Source organism: Pezoporus flaviventris, unplaced genomic scaffold, assembly GCF_033815535.1.
Source record: "Pezoporus flaviventris isolate CSIRO_AGI_PZ_B2104156 unplaced genomic scaffold, CSIRO_AGI_Pfla_v1 ptg000002l, whole genome shotgun sequence".
Lineage (NCBI taxonomy): Eukaryota > Metazoa > Chordata > Aves > Psittaciformes > Psittacidae > Pezoporus > Pezoporus flaviventris.
This window is the reverse complement of record NW_026892550.1, coordinates 60921606-60940373: the sequence shown is the minus strand read 5'-3', so window position 1 is coordinate 60940373 and position 18768 is coordinate 60921606. Positions and strand designations below refer to the sequence as shown.

At 37.8% G+C, this 18768-nt stretch overlaps 1 protein-coding gene across 3 annotated transcripts in view; it reads left to right on the top strand.

The window, feature by feature from the left end:
- The window catches only part of ARHGAP10 (Rho GTPase activating protein 10), a 152545-nt gene that overhangs the window by 125761 nt on the left and 8016 nt on the right, over positions 1-18768 (top strand). For all 3 annotated transcript variants that reach the window (XM_061441003.1, XM_061440995.1, XM_061440986.1), the window contains 3 exons: positions 2955-3117; positions 15553-15684; positions 17134-17225. In XM_061441003.1, the coding sequence (XP_061296987.1) occupies positions 2955-3117; positions 15553-15684; positions 17134-17225 (387 nt within the window). The remainder of the gene's footprint in view (positions 1-2954; positions 3118-15552; positions 15685-17133; positions 17226-18768) is intronic.

The window sequence follows — 18768 nt, the reverse complement described above, 5'->3', positions numbered from 1 at the left end:
AATAAAGCCTAACAATGGGAAGGTACATCCATTAATCAGGGAGTGTGTTAATTAGTAGCCACTTGATATCTTTATCATTTGCTGATGTATTCAAAGACTCTTTGGAAGATATAGTTTGACCCAGGAGATGGGCATTAATGAAAAGCAGGTTATTAAGATTATAGAAAGATAACTAGATATAGTTCTACAGGCTCTGCCATGTACAGGAATTATAGTTTCTAAAGTTAGCTGAACTTTTTGTCACCAACATACAGATTGAAATCTTTATACTGTTGAAATCACAGCAATAACACTATATTTCAAAGACTTAGATTTTGAGCGTATATTGGTTTTAATCATGAAAATGAGCTAGATGATGATTAGTCATCTGGTTTTGCACTTAAACAGAATTGCCTGTTCCTGAATAAAGGTATTGTTCTACTTTACAAAAGCAGATAATTGAAAACATCAGAAATTTAAAGTATCTTTTGAATGTGTTTTTAGAGGGTGTTCACTTAATCCCGTAGAATTCAGCAGGTGTTTTCCTGTTTAAATACCTGATTTGATTTTAGTGTTCAAAACCCTGTCTTATTCTTGAGAGTGCAGTGCAGTATTGACCGTGAGAAAATGGCAGCTCAGGAAGGAAGGGAAGGAAGAAGTAAAATTTGAGGAAAGATTGAACACACAGCTTCATCTCTGATAATGTCAAATGCAATTGCCTGTGTACTGCATTCTCTTACATATACTCTACTGTGCCTGACTGAAGAATTTAGTAGTTATTTATTTTTTTCCTTTTTCTATGTGCTCTGAGAAACGATTCAATGGAAAATACTCTCTATACAGTGAGTTGGCCATAATCATATTACTAAACAACAAAGTAATATATATTTTTTTTTTCTGCTGTTTTGGTAATGTTAAGTGAATGTTTGAGTGACCTTCTAATAGGGTGTATGTAGTTTGATAATCTGGATTGCACTAACACTACTGCTTTGAAAAGAAATTGTGATGAATTAAAAGCACTTAAATCTATTTATTGTACAATTCTATTTAGTTTTTTGGAATTCAGTTTCTTTATAAAGTAAAATTGCAGTATTACTGTCTGATCTCCAAGATGTTTATCACTGTGACACATACATCTGCAAATGAGATGTAATTAATTAGTTCTTACCTGGAACTCCTACTGTTCTCATGTCATGTCATGTAAATGTGAGCAGCAGCATCATGTCCTGGGTGCAGCGGGGTGGTGCAAGGTGAGCAGGATTGGGACACAGTGCAGGTGACTTACTTTCCCAGGTTGACATTCTCCTCCTCAGAGCTTATCATGCTTCGTTACTACAGGCTAATTTAGATCCTTAAATTAGCAGCTGCTTTAGGGAGAAATTTCCAGATGATCACTTTTTATCATTTCTTTTTTTTTCAGTTGTATGTCATGTTACTCTCTAGGGAAGTTGTTCTCTGAGAGTTCTATGGGAGCAGGTGAGGACAAGATGGCTGGGGAAGCGGGTGAGTGCTTTGTTAGCTTTCTGCTTTTGAAGCAGAAGGAATTGAACTAGTTGAGTCAGTAATCAAGTTGTGAGAAGGATTTTATCCAATGAAGGTGGCTTTTCGTTGTCCGTATTTCATTACTGTTGCATTTTTAATCAATTAAGAAAAAAAGTAATAAATGAAAGAAATAATCACAACAGTAGTGCTTACTTTGGTGGAGTAGAATTAAGATCAGTTGTTTGCAGATGCTAATTCAGTTAGAATTAGTAATACTGTACAGGACTTTGTCTTGCGTAGTACTGTATATAGGAGATACAGCTTGTCAAGCAAGCACAATATTTTAACAGTTTTTGATCCTATTATTGCGGCGCTGTGTTAGGATTTGTTTTTTGGCTCTGAAGGAGCAGAACTCTTACCAAGACGGTAGGGTTGATAGGATCTTGTCCACCCTGGAGAGGCTTTTGTGATGTGGTTATTTAGCAGGGCTGTGGCCATTCTCATGAGTGCTAGTGGGAGCAGGAAGGACAGAGGAGGGAGGAAAAGATGCCAGGCACCTTGTAAAGGGTGACTTGAAATGACCCTTATTACTTACCTAATTGCGACTGTGGTCTTAGCTGTTCTGTACACTTTAATGCTTGCAATTGTCCTCATTTCATACACCTCCTCTAGAATTTATATAATGTACAGGTGATGTTTAAATAAAAAAATAAAAAGGAAAAGCTATGTGGGTGAAGGTTAGCTTTTCAGTGAAGAATGTGATGCTTGGCTATACATGTCAGCGTGGCTTGCAGTGAGTGCTGTGACACCTTGGTAACTTTTTCTTGCTGTCCATGGGATAGGAATGTTGTTCCTTCAATGTTTTCTTAAGTAGTCGTATCTAAATCTATTGCTCCCTTAGTGGTATTCTAAGAGTAGCCTATGAAAACAAATAGTAGACCAGAATTCTCTCAAAAGTAACACCACTAAAAGGGAATAATAAAAGTAACATTCTTGGGTATTGCATATTTTTTAGAGATCTGCTGCTTATCCTGATCTTTCTAAATGTCATTGTTTTATGTTTGATAGGATAGAGCTAATGGTACTTGAGGGCAATCATTTCCTAAAATGAGTATTAAATTATAGACTGCCTTTTTAGAGAGACACACAAATGTGTATGGCCTAAACTATTCTGTTGCCAGAAGTGACTAATTTACTTAAAAAATAGCCCCCCAAAATCTAGCATTTCATCCACGTAAAGCACATGTTAGAAAGGGGACCAGGAGTATATTGTGTTGAGAAGATAGCCTGGTGATAATGATGGGGGAAACTGTGCAGTGGTACCTTTTGGGTAAATGCTCAGAGAAACTGCTTGTTCCCCAGAATATCCTGTGAAAGTGGGACAGTAAAGTTTCTTCTCATAGTGCAGGAAATTGTTACCAAAGTAGCTTCTTTGGCTCATGAGATTCTTTTAGTATGCTTCTGACTTGTCCTGTCTTTTCTGTCTTTTCCAGCTGACAGTCACAGCTCTCCCAGAGAAGACACCCCAACTGGGAGCATGGATTCTCTTTCTTCCCAGTCTCCAACACCTGCCTTCTCTAGTAGTCCACCTGGGCTCCTGGATGGAAATCACCTTATCATGGACAGTGGAGACCTTGCTGGCTGGACAACAAATCTGTAAGTAACCTGAATATTAAGTAGTGAGTTTTCCACTAGTGTGATTGTGCACACTACGTTTCCCTTTTCATCTTGGTGGCAAGTGATTTTTATAAATTACATTTAATTGTGTTTGTTTTCTTCTGCTACAAAAAGGTATGTGTTTATATGTTGTGTTGGAGCTTATAGGCTACTTGAATGTCTAAGAAAAAATAATGTTATTTTTCTACAGGAACCTAGTGCATTTTACTGTAACCTTGTTATAAAATGTTTTTTATTTAGGCAATGAATATGTAATGTATTCTTTAGGTGATGTATTACCCTAGTTTTGTTTCAAGACCATGTTAAGCTACAGTTAGATGCAGGGCTCTTAAGACTTACAGCCAAATTTTGGGCATGGATAAATACTCTGTAATGAGTGTGTGCTCAGATGCTGTTGTCTAAGAACATTATCGTTATTAATTTCTTCTTAACAAATGTCTGTTTTCCAATAGAAGTGCAGTCTGTCACTTTCAGTAGACTCTGTTCAGTTCAGTAGATGTTAAATTTTTGTGTGTGACTTCAATTTATCAAAAATTGACATTACAATGTTAGTCCTATGTCTGTAATACATATTCAGGTTTGATACACAAAACACTGAACATCACTTGTTTTTTAAATCAGAAGTTGAACTTGCCTTGCATTCTCTGGTTTGCTATTCACACAAACTTTAACATATCAAGACACAGCTTTCCAGTCTTCAGTGCCAAGAAGATGGAAGGAGCATGTCTGGAGAAAAGATTGGTTATAAGTATTTTCCATAATGGCAATCTTAGGAATCTGTTCTGTTGATGAAGCAAGCGCGTAAAATGTGTATGTAGGTGTATGTAACACATGAGTATATAGATAGCCATATGATGGATTTCTATTTTTATATGCACGCACAATTAACTGCTGATTAGAGTACTTATTAGCTGGAACAGTATTTTCTCATATGCATTGAAAGAATTCCAGATTTCTAGGTATTTTAGACTTATTTTTTTCAGTAAAGGACTAAAGTTATTCTTCCCTTATTCTCTTGTACTGTCCCCTAGTAGTGGGTAAGATTAACAATAAGTTGTGTTTGATCAACAGAGGTGCATGTGTGGAAAACATTCTGTAGATGGTATTAAAACTGGTAAAAAAGGCAAGCATAGCTAATTAAGCAACATGGGATTAGCAGGACATTGAAAATGGCGCTTCATAGAATAAAAGAAGAAAGTGATTTTTATCTAGAGGGGTTCAGGAACATAAAATGTTTCAAGGAACATTGTTGGGTTTTTTTTCCTTTTTTTTTTTTTGCATTTGTTAATTTGCATCAAAAATTATACTGTACTGCTGTTTTGGAAACTTTGATGGCTTGAGGTTTGGTGCTCAGTTGGAAATAGTGCTTAAAGAGTTCTGTTTGGAAGGGGAAAAAAAAAGGTGCCTATTATGTGCATCTAGATTTGTCAAAAGCAGGTTTTTTTCACCTATCTGTGAAGTTTGCTTAAGAGCTACCTCCATAACAAGTCTGGTCAGTGACAGAGTAGTTTGTGAACGGTACATGCTTGCTTTTCTCTACTTTCTCACCCCAAACTGTCTCTCTTCCCTTCTAGTTCTGATGACTCAGAGGGTCTTGCCTTAACAAAAAAAAAACAAAAACAAAAAAACAACAAAAAGCAAAACCCAAACCAGACCTACTGTATTAATAGCAGAGATATTTGTTTGTGCAGGGTTTCAAAATGTTTTGCATTTTGTGCCAAATTGGAACAAAACCAATTATCAGTCTCAGTATCCTCTCTAAAATGGTATTGCAGGTCTTCACTGAGCTACAGTAAATACCATACTGAGTTTAGGAGAGATGGAGATCCAAGAGGATCCGGTTTCGCAAGTTTCTGCTGATGTTTGTAACACATGGGTGTTACTCGAAAGAGATCTATCACTGTGGAGTTATGTAGTCAACAAGTGGATGGTGACTTGTTTGTGGTAGAAGAGTTGCTTGCATTCTTTCCTGGGGGAGGGATGCTGCATTGTGGGTCAAGATATATCAGATATTCAAGGCTGGTTTATATCAGAAGTTTGCTTTAAGCAAGAACATGTGGTGGATAGCAAGAATACTTTTTGTGCTATTTGTTTTCAAGAAAGGAAAAACTTGTTTTTTCCTGAATGATAGCTGTTGTTACCGTGATGTTTCCTGCAGAGTTTTTTTGCGATGCATGCCTTTTCCTTGTCCCACCTATGAAAACAAAAGGAGCTATAGCTTCCAGCATGGTGGGAGGGGCATCCTCACCTCCTAGCTGGTATTAGGAGGAGACTGCATGGCCAGAGTGGTGAAAGAAGCTAAGAGGACAAGGCTTGTATCACTGATTTGAGAATTCTTACAAACCTCAATTGTCATGTGAGGATTTAAAGACCTACTACGCATACGGTGTAACTGGAAGGTGATGTTTCACATATGTGCCATCTTGAAGCCCCGCTAAGCTGTTGGTTTTCATGTCTATGTGTGTCTGCCTGATGCTAGATTTTCTTGAAAGCCCTGGGGGAATCAGACATATGCCCTGTGTTGTCATGTATGCTACAGGGGGGTGGGTGGAGAGTTGGGCAATGGTTAGGTCTTACTGCCTGTAACAAGGGTTGGCTTTCAGTGGCGATGCAAGTTTGCTGTTACTTTGCACCTAAACTTCTTTCAGCCTCTTTCCTGAAGATATTTTTACTTCACACTTCTATCTAGAGCCAAATACTAAAAATAAACACATTTTATGTTTGTGTACACTCTACAGTAGAACAGAGAGTTTTTTTCCCCGTCAATCACAAAGTTACAAAGTAGTTTGTGTAGACACAGGATTCAAACTCCAAATAGCCCAGGATGGGCAAATCACCTTTCCTACTTGATGGAGCAGTGTCATAAATATATACTGTTTGAAAATACCTTCTATCCAAGGATGCTTGGCGCAAATCTTAGAGAAACGGATAATTACAGTAGTGAGCTTTAATTCCTCCCTTGTAGTGCTGTCTATGGTATAGGCATATTTTCTCCGTTAAAGCAGAGCAGTAATGGCAACCTCAGTTTAACCAAATGTTAACCAAAGCATGTAGATTCTTTTTCTGCTCTACTTCAAGCATCTGTACACACTTGCCTTCAAGCTACAGAATTAACAATGTACAGCCATCTATCTTCCTCAGGTTCCACTGGAGCCACTAGGGAAGTCCACTTTGCTCTGACAGTGCTGCAGGCGGTTACTGTGTCTGTAAGGAGAGCGTGCTTCAGACCATTTTGGGACTGATGTTGGTATAGTTTCACCAGTGGTACATTCTCAAGATGGTCATTATTTTCCTCTTTGCACATTCCTTCTAATTCAGATTATTATCATAACTGGTGTTCTGAAAGCAACTAGTGTCTTCCAGATGAAATGCAACTGTCTGTATAGGCATTCTTTAGCAGTTTGTTTTTTTTTAATCTGTATCCTTCTGCTATTTAAGACACTGGGCAATAGGCAATATTTCCTATTTCTGGAATTTGGCATTATAAAAGTTTCTAAAGTAGAATGTACTAATACAGTGATAGTTGCTATGTTGTGAATAGATCTATTTTGTGAGGTGTCCATAATATTCTGACCTGGATTAAAATAAAAAACCCTAACCAAGTGAACTTCCAACCAACTTTTATCCATCAGTTTCCCCCAGATTGTTGTCTACCCCATAACTGCCAATTACCTGGGAAGTTTAGATAGAACAATCCACTCTTGGCTTCTTCCTTCAGAGTTGCTTCAAACCATAGTTGATCTGAGGAAGGGTTATTGCTAATCTCTCATGGCAAATGATTTTGTGTTTTCTTTTTCTCTCTATTTTTCCTAGTAATATTTATACTGTTTCTTCTGTCCTGGAAGCTGCTGCAGGTTGCTGCTCCCTGCAGATTCTGTGGCAACAGGCAGGCAGTTGGCAGTGTTCATAAGGAAAACTATTTGTATAAAGTATAAAGGTGCCACCAGAAAAAAACAGGAATATGCTGACAATAGATGAGGGGAAGGCACAGAGTGGAAAAGAGAAGGGTGAGTAAAGAAAAACACTGTGCTGGAAATTCAGGAAATAAAATAAGTTGACATAGAAAATTGTTTCATGAGTGAAGTGAGGACAAAAATACAAGCATATTGTGGCCAGTAGCCAATAGTAGTAGTAGTAAGACAGACATTTGAATTTCCAGAAGAAAAAAAAATAAGGTAGTTGGAGAGGACAGGGCTTAACAAGAATAAAATGTTGGGAATTACTTAGGATTTGCCTTTAAAGCAAAGTGGGTGCTCAGTAAGAGTAAGCTATAGTGTGAGTTTATAGTGTGTAAGACACTGTACTCTCCTGGTGTGAATACTTAGAGCTGTGTCTTCTTTAAAAGCGGATGAAGCTTCAGCCTTTGAGTAAGAATGCAGTTAATGCAGTTTGAGCTTTATAGTGGTGGTGCAAATTGCCTGGCAATTTTTGCTTAAGGTATTGATGTTGCTACTTGATCCTCTTTCTCACTTCCCCAGTTTGTGGTTTGTGGGGTGATAGTGTTTGTTTCTAACACTTTTTTGGTGAATGCTATAAACCAGCTTAATTAGTTCCCTGTAACCAGCTCATAGCTGAGCCACACAGAGAGTTATGCCACTGTTCGTGAAATACGTTGTAGTGTCACGTCATGGCATGGAAGGGTCCACACAAAATGCTAGTGTGAGGCATGTAAGGTAGTGAAATTTTTGAACTGGCTTAATTTCTCTGTCCTACACAATTTCTGGTTTTCCTATTGCGTTTGCCCAAAAGGTAAAAAAATCTGCCACATCTCTTCCGCGCTAGGTTAGATAGCTTTTTGCTGGAGAATGCAACCCTGACATTACTTTCTGCTTTCCTGATTGGCAATGAAAAATATGCACCGTAATCACTCAGATTTTTTTTCCTGTGTTGTACAAAGCTCGGTTTCCAAAGAGGAGTTCAGGATTTCAGATATTTTGAAGCTGATTAGCCTTTCTAAGCTAGTCCCCAAGGTGTTTTAATAATAGTGATGGTCTTGGTTTTGGAGATACGTACTAAAAGGGATTATGGGTAGCTTTTAAAGGGCAACTGAACTGTGGCACAATAGTTGATCTTCCCTTTTACATGCAGTTGAAAGCCAGTGATACATGGTTTGACTTTCACCCTATTATATCATGGCTTTATACATGCAAACAATATACAGGTACAGCGACAGCTAATCTAGGTATACACATCTGTGTCTAATAAATATATCTAAACAAATACAGGTAAAGTGTAAGTCAGAGTCTGTAAAGACAACAGATTTTTTTTCATTCATGTCCTTTCGTAGCAAAGTAGGTGATAGTGCAAAAGATGCAGTATCAAACATGAAGTGATATCATTCAATCAAAAAAGGGCAAGGGGAACATTTTTGCGGCTGTTGTGGTTTGATTATAGAATATACTTTGTGGCCTTGGTTACTTATATGAAAATAGTTTTCAAACTTCAGCCTATTTTATATTGTTTAGGTAATATTAAAGTACTTTTTTCCCAAATCTGTTTTATTATGCATTAGGAATTACTACTTTTGAGCATAGTTTTGGTTTTTTTAATATTTATAACTAAACCACTCTATGGCAAAAAAGGTAATTATGGTATCTAATGTCCCTTCTTTGAGAGATAGAATCATATAGTGTCTTAAACCTTAAGACCTTGTATTTGAATCCATCTGAAGTTACAGGTCCTGCAACAGATTTTCATCAGAGAAAATATTACTTCATTCTGTTTTGGTTGTATGGCATGTGCCCACTCAGTTCCCAATGCATTTTGATTCTCTCTCGATCTGTGTAAGCCTTGGGCTTGTCCTGTTTCCATCTCTTCCTCCTAATTTCTGCATCTCCTATGACTCTTCTGACTTAAGTGTTACCTTTTTACATCCAGGTTAGTTACAGGACTCCCTTGCTCCCATGTCTGGTTTTGTACCTGTCTGCATGCTCACATCACTAGCTGTTCTTTCTTTCTCCTGAGGTGCTGTTTTGACAAGCTGTAGACCCTATTTCCTCTAATCCTAGCAGAAGAAGGGGTCATAAGGCAGCTACTTCCTATTATCTTGGAGGGGAAAGAAGTTGTGCTGAATACTGGTTTTGGGAATATTGAATTGTCACAAACTCTCAGGCTAGCTGCAGTAAATCCAGAATTTCAGAGTAAGGACTAGTTTCACTTACTTTGACCTTCACTAATCAGGATGGTGGTGTTCATCAAGATCATCACTGACTTCCCAGTGGACCAGAACTATTCATTGATATGAGGTCTGTCTTATTCAGCCTTTCCCCGAGTGTTGGCTATAATGGCAGCTTCCTGCGATGGGTTAGTGTAGGTTTCTCATATTGCAGTTGACTGATTTGTTGAAAGGTGAGTTACAAGTCATGTCCTAAACCACTGCGGACTGCCTTATGTCTGTTTTCACTTGACCTCTGAATGAACCAAAAAAGCTGAACCCTTGGTATTCCCTAGACTCGGAATGTGTCGTAATTAATCTTTCTGAGGTTTGTTTTTTTTTTTTTTCTGATAAGGAAAGATTTGCTACTGTAACTGGCCCATTGTTGTCATGAGATCTGTTTGTGCTTGCAGTACAATGCCCTGTGCTAGGGCTTATCTGCAGATAAGCTTACAGATTTACCCCTCACAGTACTGGCTTTTCAGAATTGGGTCAGTCTCTTCCTTTTTGGTTGGAAGTCCACTACATTATATGCATAATCTCTTCTTCATTCAGATCATGAAAACTAATGTCTTGTTCCTCAGCTGGAGAGTTCATTTTTGGGATCAAGATTGTAGGGTTTCTGGGTTTCCTAGGAGCTGGACCATGGTGACTTCTGATGATTGTTCTGGCTGGAGTCATGGTGCAGGATGTTGGGTAGCCTTTTTCAATGTGGTACTATCTGAGTATCTGTTTACTTTGCCTCTTTCCATCTCTAAGCCTTTGGGATTTTGCAGCTGAAGGGGATGGAAAGCATCCTGTCCCTCAAACCTCTTCAGTGAACGTGTATATGAGTGGGGGTGCTTGATTTGTTAGAGCAGTTACATTTATGGGCTCAGAATAGTAGCATTCATAGTTTTCAGACTGCACCGATCTTGCATGCTGTTGTAGGAGCATGTAAGATAGAGTACTGACAGTCGAAATACTGAAGGTACTTAAAACCCAGAGGAGAAATAGAAGCACCAGTGTAAGTGGCTTTTCAAGAATATGTAAGGGACCAGTGGCAGAGGAAATAATCTAGTCTTTCTTTAATTTATTTTGCAGTTCTTCTTTATTGGTTCTTCTGACACTAAAATCTTCTCTTATCCAGCTCAATGGTGTACATGTGCTACGCTATGGGCATCATTTGGGGGGTTTTCATATCCACAGAGGCTTTCAAAATAGTGATGAGAGCTGTGCTGCGCAGCTTCCCGAGTGCCTTCAGGGTCTTTGTGTGACCAGGCTGGGAAGAAGCTACTTGTTCTTTGTGAAATCTCAAGCTGTTCAAATTCCCAGTGAGCAAACTAATGTTAAAAGAGCCATCACAGGGCAAGGGAGGGCAGAAATAGTGGTGTTCTGCATATAACAGAAGCCTTGAAGTTAGTTACTAATTCTGTTTGACTGCTGAATGAATTCCCATCAGTCTTGTTATATCTACATCAGTAGACTGCATCTATAGTCTCCTTAAAATTGGAAGAGTTTATTTTTGTACTTTCTGGCAGTGGTATGAATTTGCAGTTTTACATAAATGAGTGACTCCAGTTTCAGTGTCTTCGAAACTTTTTATAATGTCTAATATCATCATCTTATTTTATTACAAGAAGATGCTTTAACAGCTGTTGGGTCACTGCTTATTTTGCAGCTTGTTTTTGTTTCAGCTGCCACCTCTTCAGTGACTCAGCAGTTTGAAAGTGGGTTTGGTGGAGCAGGTACTTCTTTTTGTACCCTTTTGTTATGCAAGCAGAGCAATAGCCCTCATTTTGCAGCTCCTTTGAAACAGGCATAATGTAACTTAGTCATGTGGTTCATACAAAATAGACCTTGCCATCTCCTTGTTTTCCAGCAGGCCAGGCAGCTGGGCTTGACAGCAGCACTGCTGTGTGAGCACAGGGTAAGCGGTGTGTGTGCTCAGAGCAGGAAGAGATGGGGATGCAACCGCTGCGATGAGATAGTTTCTTGTCCTTTTTTTTCTTCTCTTTTCTTTTCTTTACATGATTCCAGGGAACACAGCCCCCTCATTTCCTTTCTAAAAGGAGTATCAGTATGCTATAAAGCATATAGTCACACATACTTCATTTTTGCTTTGTCTGAATTATCATTTAAAAAAGCTTTAACTTAGGACAGCTGCTTTAGATGCTAGCTTCAGATTTACCAGACTGGAGTAAAAGATCATTTAACTAGTGTGTTAGCTGCTTCACTGAGACTTCACAATCCAAGTTTAACAAACCCCATACCTCAGTGCTGGCTGATGTGTTCTGTGTAAAGGAGGCTTCAGGAATGTTACGTGCATGTTACATGCTTTGAATTTTGGGGATGGAGTTTCTCCTCAGAGAGAACAGGGATGAGGAAATTCTGCCCTTCTGTTTTGTCTCCAGCTTTGCTGCAACTGTGACAATTTCTAGATTTTTTTTTTTCCGTATGTTTTTCTGCTCCCCAGCCTCACCGGGCCGTGAAGGACTATCAGTGTCTGGTGGGGGGGAGAGTATTGGGTTGCGTATCGAAGCAGAACTAGCTGACATATTTTGAAATATTGTGTTGTTTTACAATGAAACCTTTTAAGAGCACTTTCATTGAGGTTTGTCAGCCAGACACTGTGATACGACAGCCATGGGGCTGCCAACCTCATCTATGAAACAGTCCTTTTTTTCTCAAGAGTTGCAGTGTAGATTCTTTTCACAGAGTCTCTTTCTTGCTCTCAAGATAAGAGGCTGCTCTTTAGCTGTGTTACCTTAGGAACCAGCCAGATAAACATCTAATAAAATCTTGTTTTCAGGAGTTTGTTTCTGAATATCAGTACAAAATCTCGAGCTTATTTTCAGTAAGGCCATTTCCCCCTCCTCCCTTTTCCCAGTGTTACTATGCCAGACAGTTGCATTTTTTTTTCTCAAAGATTGTCATGTCAGGCATTTTTTTACTACTCCCCACAGGAAATGTATAGCCTTCATTTCAGCCCTTTGGAGAAAAGATTTCTTCAACATACCTTCTTAAAGTTGAGGTGCTATATGATAAGATATGCAGTACTTTCTAATATCATCTTAATAAACAAGGCATGCAAAGCTTTTAGCAAGGGAACTTTGCTATCACAAAAATCTTCTCAAGAAAAAAAGAAAAAGAAAATCCAGCAGTTGCTTACACACCGTGACATTGGAACTGATTTTTCTTATGAAGTAAAACCTTCTGTTTTCATAATAAAATTAAGTGGTTCCTGAGATAGCTAAGTATAGTAAATTAAAAGGAAAACAAACCTGAAATTCTAGAATGTGATTAATACTTAAAGCTATTGATTTTTCTTCTTTACATAGTGAAACAGTTATTAATGAAAAATGTTTTGGGTTTTTTTTTTTTTTTCCTCCCTGCTGGATTCTAAAGCCTGATCTCTTGCTCAGTAACCAGGAGCTGAAGGTGACAGGCACATTCAGGAGTTGTGCTGCAGTGCTTTCGCTACAGCTGGGATGTATTAAGGGAATTCATCAAAAAGTGGGGGAGGGAACAGCCCAAGGCTCCACGTACCTGCACTTCTGGAGTGTTTTTCCACTACAACTGTTGTGGAGTGGCTCAGAATTCATAGACAACCTGCCAGTTTTTTACAAGCTTTTATATAATGCTGCCTGGTAAAGGACAATGTATTCGTACTCCCTGATAGATTACCCTTCTTGTGGAGTGTCTGTAACTTGAGAAATAAACATGCCATGACATGGATCTGAGCATTTTATTTCATATTCTGCTCCTCTATTTGCACACCTTCCTTATTTTTTCCTTTTCCTAAGTGCCATCAAGAATACATCTGGTATTTATTCCAAGTATTCTTACTAATGACCATTGCTTTCCTGGCTCTGAGGGTATCTTTTGTACCTTACCTGTTCTATTAGTTTGAAATCATATATCCTGTGTGTTACATGCAGGTGGTGTGTGTGTTGTTCTGGAGCTAATCAAGTAAGTTGCGTAGATTAATATGATGCATGTTTCAATGAAATATTTAATAAATGGAAGTTTTTTATTATTCACTTGTTGAAAACCAAGCAACAGACATCTGAAGTATACACTAGGGAAGGCCACTTGGTAGAATATCCTTGAATCATGATTAGTTTGAATTAGAGACATTTTAATATTATCCTGGCAATATACTTGGAATATTATTTTCTTTTTTCTTTAGTTTTACAGCTTTCAGAAGTGAGCCTAGCACCAATCTTAATGTTGGATTGATTTGAACAAATAAGAGCACACAGAAAATGGTTTTCTTTAAATATCAGGATTCCTTTAATTATAATAGTTTAATATCTTTTAATTTGCTTCTGAAAACCTTTTGTCTTGAGTTCACCTTGAAATTAATTCTGCATATATACATTATGTGCAGAATGAGGGGGAAATACTTTACTTTCTAGCAAGCTTCATAAACTTCCAGTACCATTGAGATTTTTTTTTATCCTTAGCATGCAGAGAAAATAATACAAATGCTGGTGTTCTCTTTTTGATTTTCTTCTCTGAGTGAGCTCACTTTTAGCTGAAAATTTTTGTTTTACCTGGGGAAAAATCTTCAATGATTAGATAACAGTGGGAGGAAGAGGACAAATTCAAGTAAAAGTAAACCCCTAAATTGTGTAGATGCTGGTCTTCAAGAGTATGTAATTATTAGATGGTGTAAATAATTCTGTAGTGGAAGATTCAGAAGTGGTGAAACAAACTAGATGTCTTATTCCCAAAGTTAAGCATGAAATATGTTTTTGGTCAGCACAACCCAGCTTTTCATTCAGTTCACCGCTTATGATTCCTTCCTTTACTTGCTAAATCTGATAGTTTTAAAAGCAGATCATGTTTTGATAAACCCTTCTGGTTATGATTACAGCACATTGAAGTTTAATTTTTATTAGTGGAATTATCTGTAAAATGCCTTTTTTCATACACTGTGAATTCCAGTTTTCATCCAAATGCTGCCTGACACAGATCCAAAGGAAAAACTATTGTCTTGTTAAATAAGGAATGTGCCATTCACCATTTTATAATGTACCAAATTTAAGAATTAATACTCAAAATAAGTCATTCTGGCAATTACATAGTTAATAAGACACTATGAGATATATTGGCTAGGAAAATCAGTTTGTAGAAGTTAAATTTGGTTGTAAACTATGTTATACAAATCTACAATAGTGATCCTTTCTTCTAGAAGTTCTAGGTTCCCTGCTTTCTTTTCTTCATTTACACTTATAACTAGGGTGATTGTTGATCCCCTCTTTGCTTGTGGTCAATCCATGTTGATTAGATGTGTGGTTACACTCCTACGGATACCTTTTTGACTAGATTCCTAGATTTTGGTGGTACTTTGTAGATTTATGCTTGGAGTTTAATCTTGGAATAAGACAAACTGATAAATGCTGCATTGCGAAGGCTGTGCTTGAGTGATGAGTGATGATTCCTGTGTGAAAGTTGTGTGCAAATGATTTTAATTCTGTTTCTGCTTAGAAAGTGCTTGAAGTCCAGCTCTTTGTTCCAAAGAGCTACTGACATTAAATGTTTGGATTATTTGTTATTTTGTCTTTGCAGCAAAAGCAAGCCTTCTAGTGCTAAAATGCTTTAGTTCTTTAAGGTGTAAAATGAGGAACATCCTGTATGTTGTGAAGGACTTTGTATGTTCTTCAGTGACTAATACAAGTTTTAACTTTGGCTGCTATTTCTTCTCCTCGTGTGACAACTATGTGTTCAGCCATTAATTTAATACCTATTTGAGCAGTGTGTTCATGAGGGCAGTCACTGAGGCAGTAGCTACACAGTTATGTGACTGAGATCTCGGTCCAGAGCCAGCATTGCGATCCCAATGTCGTAATAGCTGCAGCCTACTTTGAAATCTTTCCAGTCACACATGCTTTAGTACAGCACTGAGAAGACTTTTTAAATAGATTCATCAAAACTTGTGAAGGCAAAGTGGCAGCTCAAATAATAGCCTGCTGTATGCAGTTTCATTGTATCTGTCTCTGTTAGATAAGGAATGTGGAATTTTATTTTTTATTGGTTATGTCATATATCTCAGGTAATTCAGCTTATCTTAGGATGTAGGGCATGTAGGAGAAATACTGCCAAGGAGGAAACGCAGAATCCTATGATGACCGTGTCTGCAAAATCAGCTCAACATTATTGGGTTTGAATTTCAGGATCTAACTGGTTATTTAGTTATAAAGATTCAAACATTTTGGCATGAAAATAAATTTTATCCAACTTGGTAATTCTGCCTTGACTATATTTCCTCTTAGTCCTGGTCAAAGCCACCCATCGATGGTATCATGGATGAATACTCCATCTGCTAACCCAGCTGCCACAAATACTCCACCATCTGCTTTCTTCTTCCCTAACCCTGCCACTGGGAGTGACAAAGCAGTGGAAAGGTATGATGTGCACTTGAACTTTTGCTGGTTATTTATTTGCCTTTTTTTTTGCTGTATCTTTAATTCATGTCTTCTTCAATATGTGAATGATTATCTCAAATTAAAAAAAAAAAAGCAACCTTAGCAATTTTGGCAGAATAAAATAACTGTCTACTTTGTCTTATTTTATCTGTGAACACCTTCCATGTAGAAGGCACCCAGATTGAGCCAGTGGCTTGTTGGTTAATACAAGCAGACTTTGATTTGGATGGTCAATTCATAGTGTCTCTCTGCTGCAGTGATTCTCTTACAGTGTCTTCTAAAATACAGATTATTTCTCTTCTGTAGCCACTCATGTCAAATTTAAATTTCTCATCCTAGCCTTCTTGCCTCTGACAGGCTTTCCCGTGTCTTTACCGATTTCTGTGGTCTCATTCTTTTCTTTCACTCTTTAGGCCTGCTTTCCTTCCATCTTGTTTCTGCTTACTTCCATGTTTTCAGTTTTTGATGCATTTTCACTTTTTCCTTTGAATGTCTTCACCATCTTAGCTTTTTCCTTCAAGTTTTATAATACTTGATTTTCTAATTAAAGTAGTTGGATATATTCATAAATTCTTTACAACACTTGGTGACAAAATTCTGTTTCTCTCTACTGATCACATTTTGCACCAGAACTGCATTGTCTGTTTGACTGCAAGCTCTTTGGGGCAGGAAGCATCTTTCCCAATATTTTATATGTATTTGCTGTTGACTGGGCTTAGCAAAAGATGATTTAGTGGTGTGGGTGCTGTGTCTAAACAGAGCATTGTTGGGCAGCAGCAAACTGTCAGTTCACAAAGGCGTGATTAAGAAAGATGCATCAGAAATACTTATATATTCCAAGATCACTGCTTATGGTACTTGGGGAAATGGGTACTTTGGACAAATTCATATTGATAGCTTATTACTGAGCATCCTGAGATCACCCCTAAAGGACTGCATGAAATATTAGAAATGTTACTATGTTTAGGACAAGACGGCATCTTCAGGTTGTATCGTGTCCTGGTTTCAAACAAAAATTAAGACAAAGAGTGAATTCCGTATGGTGATAGGAAATGCAAGATTCATGAAAAAACATTTCAGAAGATATAATGATGATTAGTCTATAAATTAAGTAAAGTATGCTTGGTCTGCTATTGATTTCATTGCTGATTAGCACTTGGCAAAATTTTAACTGTAGTTGAAGCTTGAGTTTAATTATCATAAAAATAAGCGTGCATGAAGTTGGAAGTATGTTATTCAGAAATGCCAACAGTAAGCTGTGAAGCTTCAGCTTTGGCATTTGTGTGTATGAATTATAAGCCTGTAATGATGCATGTGAAACTGTGTTTAAAGTTTTAGTCATCTCCAAATGCGAATGGAGGGAGAATGGTTGAGAGAGTGTCTTCATAATAGTAAAAAATGACTGTAATTCATAATTCCATTTTTCAGTGTTGCCCACCGAAAAGCAAGAGCAGTTTATCCATGCGAAGCAGAACATAGCTCTGAATTATCATTTCAGATAGGAGCAATATTTGAAGATGGTAAGTACTGCTTGAGTAAATATACAGCAACGAAAAACAAATTGTCAAAACTGCTAAAATGTTTTTGGATAAAAATACAAGCCTAACTGCTATTCTGCCAACGTTGCTGATGGCACACAGTTGGTGACGTAGAAGATTTCTGGTACACAGAAGCTACTTAGCATACACTTAGCCCTTTGAGGCAATGCCTTTGATTTCTGGTGAGTAGGCACTTTCAATTGGTCTATTTTTCAGCAGTATTTACATGCGGTTTGGTACCAAAAAAAGGTTACTCAGCAATAGAGAAAAACATCTTGGCCTATGAAACTGTATTTTTTTACATCATAGAATCATATAATAGTTAGGGTTGCTATCATTATAAAATAACATATGGGCTTTTATTTGAAGAAAAAAGAAATCTGTGTAAGAAAGCAAGCAAAGCTCCAGGTAAATCAGGGGATCGCTGAAGAAAAGGGAGTATTTACTTTTTGGATCAAGTGTTGCCTTTGTACGTGCACTTGTAGAAAAAGGAGTACTCACCGAGGTGCAGAATGAAGGCCTGTGTTTAAAGATTTCTGTGGGCCCACATATAGTGTTACATATGAAAATCCAGAAGGTGATTCCTGTGCTTAAGTCTGTGTTGCTTCTCAGTGAGCTTCCGTGGCCCTACTCTTCAGCAGCTGCACAGGGACTTCAAGCTGATGGGAACAGTTTTAGATTTTAAACCTTACAGTGGTGACTACTGTAATACAAACTCTGAAGATGCAGAAGTTTATTCCTATCTCAAGGAAATGCCTGTTATGTGAAAGAGATGGTATGGAGTGGATCAACAAATTCAGCAATTCTTGTTACTTGGATGTCATTTAATCATTATCCTAGGCAGAAATTAATTCATAGCAGCAGCACATGTTTTTGTTACAAGATCTTCCTAAAAAATTACATTCATACTAAAACCCAGAAGACTCTTAATTTTGGCCAAGTTTTTATCCAAGTTTTTTGCAGACTGAGGGATGCAAACTGATCTGAGAATTATATCCCCAAGAAACTTTTGAGTACTGAGACTAAGTCTGTCTAGAGGCAGGGGTATAGAAATAGGCATACTGGCTTCTAAAGAATCTGGCAAGTCTGTTTTCTTCTCATCCCCTGTCAGCTTTTTAGCTTGCTGCTACCAGGTCAGAAATTTGATATGTGCTTTCCAGAGGGAAAGTCGTATTTAATTCTGCATGACCAAACACACTTAGGGGATGTACTGCCCAGTTATTCAAATACCACATGTGAGAATCTTTGGTTGGATGTCCAGTAAAGGGAGGAGTATTCCAAAATCACAGTTTACATCCAGCAGGAAAAAGAGAAAAGTGTGGAGTTTAAACCAGCTGGAAACCATCAACCTGCAGGCATTAAAAAACTAACTAAATATGTCTTTTATTTCCCAAAATGCACCCTGTTAACTCTGTTAGCACTGGATCAAAAGTGTGTGTGGGAAGTTTTTCTCCCAAATGAAAATCTTTTTGTCCTGTCCTCCCCAACCCCAGTAGAAGGTTCCTAATTCATTTAATGAGCTGAA